Here is a 7,317-nt window from a genome sequence, read left to right as displayed (position 1 = left end):
AATTTTTATAATTTTTGTCTTAAAATTTAATTAAACGGAAGAACGTATCTACAGACACGTGTAACCGACTTACACGTGCCGTGACGTCATCAACCGCGCGCTCGCCGCTCCTCTTCCCTCCTCTGTTCTGCTACCGCGTTCTCACGTGTTGGAAAAGTGCACGCGATTTAACCGTAACGTTTAACCCCGCTTTCTAACCGCAGTTAATATAAACTCAACCTCTTTTACCGTTACGGCCTTTTTTTTTTACCGAGTCCTCTGCCCATAAATACCCCCAACGGCCCATCTCTTCGCCTTCATTTTTTTTTCTCTCTCCCCCTCTTCGTCGTCTTCTTCTTCTCTCTCTATTTTTCAGAGTAATCGTACGGAAACTGCAATTTTTCTTCTTTTTCTTTTCTCTGTCTTCATAACCAGAAACCCTAATTTTCTGCACCGTAGCTTCCCAGAAAAAGCTGAGTAGTAGAATAGGAAAAAGCCTGCGAAGATCGAAATGCTCATCAAAAGCGAATCTGTTGCATCTCGATCACTCTTCTTCCCTTGATTCAATTTCTCTGCTTCAGATTCCAACACTTGATTTTTTTTTTCTTTTCAATTTTTGTTTGCCGTTGATTGGATCTAGTTCGAATTTTCGATGATGCTGCGTGAATCGGACGGCGAGATGAGCTTGGAGACGACGAACTCTCCGATCAGCAGCGGAACAGAGAGCTGCAGCAGTTTCAGCCGCTTATCCTTCGAAGCTCCGCCGCCGACTTCCGTAGCGACGGAGGAGGAGAGCTGCTTGTCTCTGAAACCTCACCGTTCGTCGGATTTCGCCTACTCGGAGATCCGGAGGCGGCGGAAACATGGCCTGACCTTCCGAGATTTTCGCCTCGTGCGGCGCATCGGCGCCGGAGACATCGGAACTGTTTACCTCTGCCGTCTCGCCGGCGGCGACGAGGATCACCGATCGTATTTCGCGATGAAGGTTGTGGACAAGGAGGCGTTGGCGATGAAGAAGAAGATTCACAGGGCGGAGATGGAGAAGAAGATTCTGAAGATGCTCGATCATCCGTTCCTACCGACTCTGTACGCCGAGTTCGAAGCCTCGCATTTCTCGTGCATCGTCATGGAGTATTGCTCCGGTGGCGATTTGCACTCCCTCCGCCATAGACAACCTCACCGGAGATTCTCCCTGTCCTCTGCAAGGTATAAATTTCAAATTTCAAATCTATTCTCTCTGTAATTCCCAATTTTCTTTTAAAATCTGTTGTAAAAAAAAAAGAAAAAACAGTCAGACATGATTTGAAATAACAATAACCAATTGCGATGAACATAATAATTTCTAATATTAATTTAATAATATATTGCATGCATTGATTCTGTACATCTTTTGTTTGCTTGCGCTGCAAGAACTGTGTGCTGTTCTTATCATGTCTGTCTTTTTCCAGTACTTTGCATTTCGCAAAAAAGTCTTTTTCCTCACCCATCAAATATTTTTGCCCAAAATATAAAATATATTATCGAAATAATTAGCCATCAAAATGTAAATTTTTATCTGCCGTGATTTTCAGATTTTACGCCGCCGAAGTCCTCGTCGCGCTCGAATATCTACACATGCTGGGTATAATCTACAGGGATCTGAAGCCGGAAAATATCCTCGTTCGATCCGACGGTCACATTATGCTCTCTGACTTTGATCTCTCTCTCTGCTCGGACTCGATCGCAGCCGTTGAATCCACGTCATCATCGCCGGAATCTTGCCCCACCGGTCAAACCTCCGTCCCTTCGCCGCGCCGGTTGACCAAACTCTCCCGGCTCTTCCACCGAGTCCTCCGGTCCAAGAAGGTCCAGACCCTCGAACCCAACCGGCTCTTCGTCGCTGAACCGGTCACCGCCCGGTCAGGTTCGTTTGTCGGCACGCACGAGTACGTGGCACCGGAGGTCGCCTCCGGCGGGTCCCACGGCAATGCCGTTGACTGGTGGGCGTACGGGGTGTTCATCTACGAGATGGTGTACGGACGGACTCCGTTCGCGGCTCCGACCAATGACGTCACACTCCGTAACATCGTGAAGAAGCCGTTAACTTTCCCGACGGAATCTCCGGCGACGATGTTCGAGCTCCACGCTCGTGACTTGATCTCCGGGCTGCTGAACAAAGACCCGAACAAGCGGATCGGGTCGCGTCGTGGCTCTGCGGAGGTAAAGGTCCATCCTTTCTTCAAAGGCTTGAACTTTGCTCTGATCCGAACGCTGACTCCGCCGGAAATTCCCTCCGCCGCCGGTGCTGGCGGGAAAATGATGAGGAAAACGGCGACGTTTCACGGGGGAGGTGGCGGTGGTAAAACGACAGCGTTTGATTACTTCTGAGTTCAGCGGTGGCACGTGTTAGTCGCTTGTGCCAGATTTTGGTGACTGGCGCGTGACGGTAGCTGTTTTAGCTTTAGTTTGTACATTCAGAATTTTAATTTTTTCTCTCTAAAATCAAAATTGGGAATTTTAGCAAATATAATATCAAGAACCCCGTAAATATAATAGTAATATAATTGAGAAATTTTCTTCCTAGAGACTAAAGGTTCTAATAAAAACTCTTTATAAATATTTTCATAATTGTGCTGAAATTAATAATATTATCAATTTTAATAGAGTTAAAGATTAATATGATAATTGCATTGATAACTTCATAACCAAAACGTTTAATATTTAAAAAAACAAATAAACAATTAGAATGTGTTTCATTTCTCCATGTAAGAACAGAAGACAAAGTCTAAACGTGCATGAACAAATCTTATTATTCCCTCGTTTGTCAAATTCCTTTATATTCCCACGCTTTCTTTTTTTTTTGGGATTCTATATTTATTTTATTTTTGCCTTTTTTGTGGGTCTCAAATTAAAAATATCAAAAAGTATGGATCTATATATATATATATAGTGACGGACACAAAAATGTTATAATCGGGGACAATAACAAAGATAAATTTAATTTTATAACGGGTATTTAAACAAATTTAATTAAAATTTTATAAGTTTCATAAAAAAATTAAATTAAAAAGTATGGCATGTTACTCCGTTACCTTATAAATGGGTCCGCCATATATATATATATATATAGCCTATGAAAATGCTTTTGGCTTTGAGAAAACCCGACCAAGAACATTTTGGCCACGTCGACGGTCTTATACTAAAGATTTGATTAACCATCGGAGGATCTATTCTATGTGATTCTGTCTTAATATACTAATCTCGATTAAGACAGAGATTAACTTCCATGGTCTGACACAGAAAGTACAATTAATTTTATAAAATGGTGGCGTAATTAATGTGACGGAATTTATAAAATAAGTATATAGTTTTCAAGTTCAAGCATGTTCCCAAGTTCTTTTTTTCTAAAGCCCTTTTTGTAAAGTGGTTGGGTCTGCAATTATTAATAATATACAAAGTTATAAATGCGAAATTAATTAACTAGGAAAAATAAGATATATATTATATAAATATATAAACGATTTTAATATCTGTTTGTCCATCGTCTAAGAGACAACGTTAGATATTTTATTATAGGATACAGAATATTATTTAACTAACCAAAATCACGCTAGTATCTATTTAATTTGATGAAATTATTTTTCATTTGATGAAAATATCGAGCTTTTGTTTTTATTATTTTGTTTTGTCTTGACGGTCAACTGGATAACTGAATCAAGCCAAACTAAATCATAAATAATTGTATGTAAATTAAATTAATACTTTTTAAAAACCAATTTTAAATGGAATTGAATCTAAATCCAATAGAAAAATAACAAAAATACATGGAAATAAAAATCTATTTAAAAAATGAATTATTTCTATGAAGATTGAATTTGGATTGGTTTAGATACAAAATAGATTTTTAAATTTAAATTTGTAAAAAATGAATTAAAAAATAAAATATATAATAATTTCAATATATATATATATACACACTAGCGAAACTAAAAAAATCTTAAAAGGGGACACATTTGATTTTATTATGTGATATATACCATTTTGTAATGGGGTATTTTTTGAATTTGGTAGAGAGAAAACACAAATCAAGTTGGGGAAATTTTCTCTTATTATCCGAAAAATGAAAAGAAGCGTTACATATACTGAGTTCGAAAATGAAAGCGGGAAAACAGAAAAACTAAACCGAAATTAACCAATACACAAATCGAACTAAACCAACGAAATATGTTCTCTAATACTCCCCCTCAAGATGGAGAATACAGAGACTGGATTCCCATCTTGCCCATCAAATGGAGTTGTTGCTCGGAAGACAGGGGTTTGGTTAACAAGTCGGCAATCTGATCATGCGATGACACATAAACCGGACGAAGAAATCCAAGCTTGAATTTGTCACGTACAAGATGACAATCCAGCTCAATATGCTTGGTCCGCTCATGCTGAACAGGATTATGAACCATGTGAATCGCAGATTGAGAATCACAATGTAAATCCACAGGTTTCGGACAATCAATTCCAAGTTCCTGCAGCAATGAATACAACCAAACCAATTCACATGTGGCTTGAGCCAAAGCACGATATTCAGACTCCGCACGACTTCTAGAAACTGTGACCTGCTTCTTAGACTTCCAAGACACCAAACTTGAGCCTAGGAAGACAAAGAATCCAGTCATAGACCTCCTAGAAACAAGGCAAGATGCCCAATCGGCATCCGAAAAACCAGACAACCGAAAAGGAGAAACCGCAGAATAAAACAGGCCTTGAGCAGGTGAGGACTTGAGATAACGCAAAACACGATGAGCAGCCACCAAATGCTCAGTGCGAGGAGCTGACATGAACTGCGAAAGCTTATTAACGGAATAGGATATATCTGGACGAGTCACAGCCAAATAAATGAGTTTTCCAACAAGTTTCCGATAGTGAGTAGCATCCTCCAGCAAATCTCCAGAATCTTTCCCGAGCTTAGAACGAATATCCATTGGTGTTTTAGCTGGTTTACAACCAAGTAAGCCAAATTCTTCTAACAATTCCAGAGCATACTTGTGTTGACAGATAGAAATTCCAGTTTTGGATCGAGCCACCTCAAGCCCCAGAAAAAACTTCAGAGAACCCATGTCTTTAACCAAAAACTGAGCATGAAGTGTATCTTTAAAATGCTTGATCATATCAGCATCATTACCTGTAACTAAAATATCATCCACATATACTAGTGCCATAACTACAGCAGACCCATTCCTCCTTAGAAACAGAGAAGTATCAGCATGACACTGAGTGTACCCAGCATCGATCAAAACACTTGTTAATTTCTGATTCCACTGTCGTGACGCTTGCTTAAGCCCATATAAAGATTTCTGTAACTTACATACAGAATTAGGTAGAACTTTCTCCCCCTTAAGCAAAGAGTATCTTTGAGGCAAAGTCATATAAATCTCTTCATCAAGATCCCCATTAAGGAATGCATTAGAAACGTCCATTTGATCTAAAAACCAACTATTAGCAGCAGCTAAAGCAAGCAAAGTTCTAACAGTTGTAAGCTTAGCAACAGGACTAAAAGTATCACCATAATCCACCCCTTCAATTTGGGTATACCCTTTAGCCACAAGCCTCGCTTTATAACGCTCAACAGAGCCATCCGGATTGTGTTTGATCTTATATACCCATTTACAACCAACTGGGCGTTTTCCATCAGGCAATGAACAAATAGACCAAGTATTAGTCTGAGACAATGCATCCAATTCCAATTTCATAGCTTCTCTCCAATGATCAGACTTTACAGCTTTGGTATAACAGGAGGGCTCAGTTTCAGTGGTAATGGAGAGAATAAAGTTCTTAAAGGAAGGATGAAGTCTATTATAGGTAAGAAAATTAGAAATAAGATAGGGTGTTTGGGGTGAATCAGTAGGTGGAGAATTATGAACAAGGTGATAACAATGGTAATTGGACAAGTATGCAGGTCTTTTTGCCAGTCTACGTGGACTATCATTATCATCTGGAACATGCTCATCAACCTCAAAAGTAACAGAATCTGATAGTGTCTGTAAAGGATCATAAAGAAAGTGAGATGGAACAGAAGATATATCAGACACATCAGTGGAAATAAGATCAGATTTTGAAGTGTTTTGTTTAAATGGAAAAATGTCTTTATGAAATACCACATTTCGTGTAACAGAGACCTTATGTGTCTTTAAACAGAGTACAATATACCCTTTAACTCCAGATGGATAACCAAGAAACACTGATGCATTGGCTCTCGGACTAAATTTGTGACGATCCTTTTTCAAAGTAGAAGCATAACAAAGACACTCAAAAACTCGAAGATTGGTATAATCAGGTTTTGTGCCAGACAAAGCTTCAAAGGGACTCTTATTTTGTAAAACAGGGGTGGGAACTCGGTTTATAAAAAACACAGCTGCAAGAACACAATGACCCCAATAAGAAAGAGGAACATTTGATTGAAAAATCAATGAACGAGCTACATTTAAAATATGTTGATGCTTTCTCTCAACCACCGAGTTTTGTTCCGGAGTATAAGGACATGACCGAAAATGAACAATACCATTTGAGGTCAAAAGCTCTGAAAATTGTAACTCAGGAGCATTGTCCGAACGAATAGATTTCATTTTAACAGAAAACTGAGTGTTTACCAACTTCAAAAAATTAGAAAATTTACTCAAAACATCAGACTTTTGTCGAAGCAAATAGAGCCAAGTCACCCGTGTACAATCATCCACTATTGTTAAAAAGTATTTGTATCCATCAATTGTTGGAACATGAAATAGTCCCCATACATCAATGTGTAAGAGTTCAAATCACTACAAAAAAAATGGTCATTTCCAACGGGTAAATCCGTTGGAAATGGCCAAATTTCCGTTGGAAATTAACGTTTCCAACGGATTTCCAACGGATTTATCCGTTGGAATTTCGTCGTTAGAAATCGGTGTCCGTTGGAAAACCGTTGGAATTTTCAACAAAATTGCAACGAATTTTTCCGTTGGAAATTTCCAACGGATTTCCAACCGGCATCCGTTGGAATTTTCCAACGGATTTCTAACCGCAATTTCGGTTGGAAAATTCCAACGGAATTTCCAACCGCAATCCGTTGGAATTTTCCAACGGAATTTCCAACCGATATCCGTTGGAATTTTCCAACGGAATTTTCAACCGCATTCCGTTGGAATTTTCCAACGAAAAATTCGAAACATATTCCCGACCCGACCCGACCCTGACCCCGACACCGACACCGACACCGACACCGACCCGACACCAACCCGATCCAACCAAACCACGATCCCGAAACTCACTTTCCAGTAGATCACCCATCCTTCCACTGCTCCACCTCAATCCTCCTTAACCCTAGAGTTC

General features: G+C 39.4%; 1 protein-coding gene across 1 annotated transcript; it reads left to right on the top strand.

Moving 5' to 3' along the window:
• The first annotated feature begins 307 nt into the window (after positions 1 to 307).
• Positions 308 to 2,528, top strand: LOC104820672 (protein kinase PINOID). The gene is made up of 2 exons (XM_010551236.1): positions 308 to 1,185; positions 1,551 to 2,528. The coding sequence occupies exons 1-2, from the start codon at positions 632 to 634 to the stop codon at positions 2,344 to 2,346; spliced, it is 1,350 nt and encodes a 449-aa protein (XP_010549538.1). The 5' UTR covers positions 308 to 631; the 3' UTR covers positions 2,347 to 2,528.
• Positions 2,529 to 7,317: the final 4,789 nt, after the last annotated feature.

Source organism: Tarenaya hassleriana, unplaced genomic scaffold (assembly GCF_000463585.1).
Source record: "Tarenaya hassleriana unplaced genomic scaffold, ASM46358v1 Cleome31, whole genome shotgun sequence".
In the NCBI taxonomy this organism is placed as follows: Eukaryota; Viridiplantae; Streptophyta; class Magnoliopsida; order Brassicales; family Cleomaceae; genus Tarenaya; species Tarenaya hassleriana.
Note: the sequence above shows the minus strand (reverse complement) of the source record. Positions and strands in the feature narration are given on the sequence as shown.

Coding starts and splice junctions, on each gene's coding strand:
- LOC104820672 (XM_010551236.1), top strand. CDS start 632: ATGATGCTGCGTGAATCGGACGGCGAGATGAGCTTGGAGACGACGAAC. Junction 1,186..1,550: donor TTCTCCCTGTCCTCTGCAAG/GTATAAATTTCA, acceptor CGTGATTTTCAG/ATTTTACGCCGCCGAAGTCC.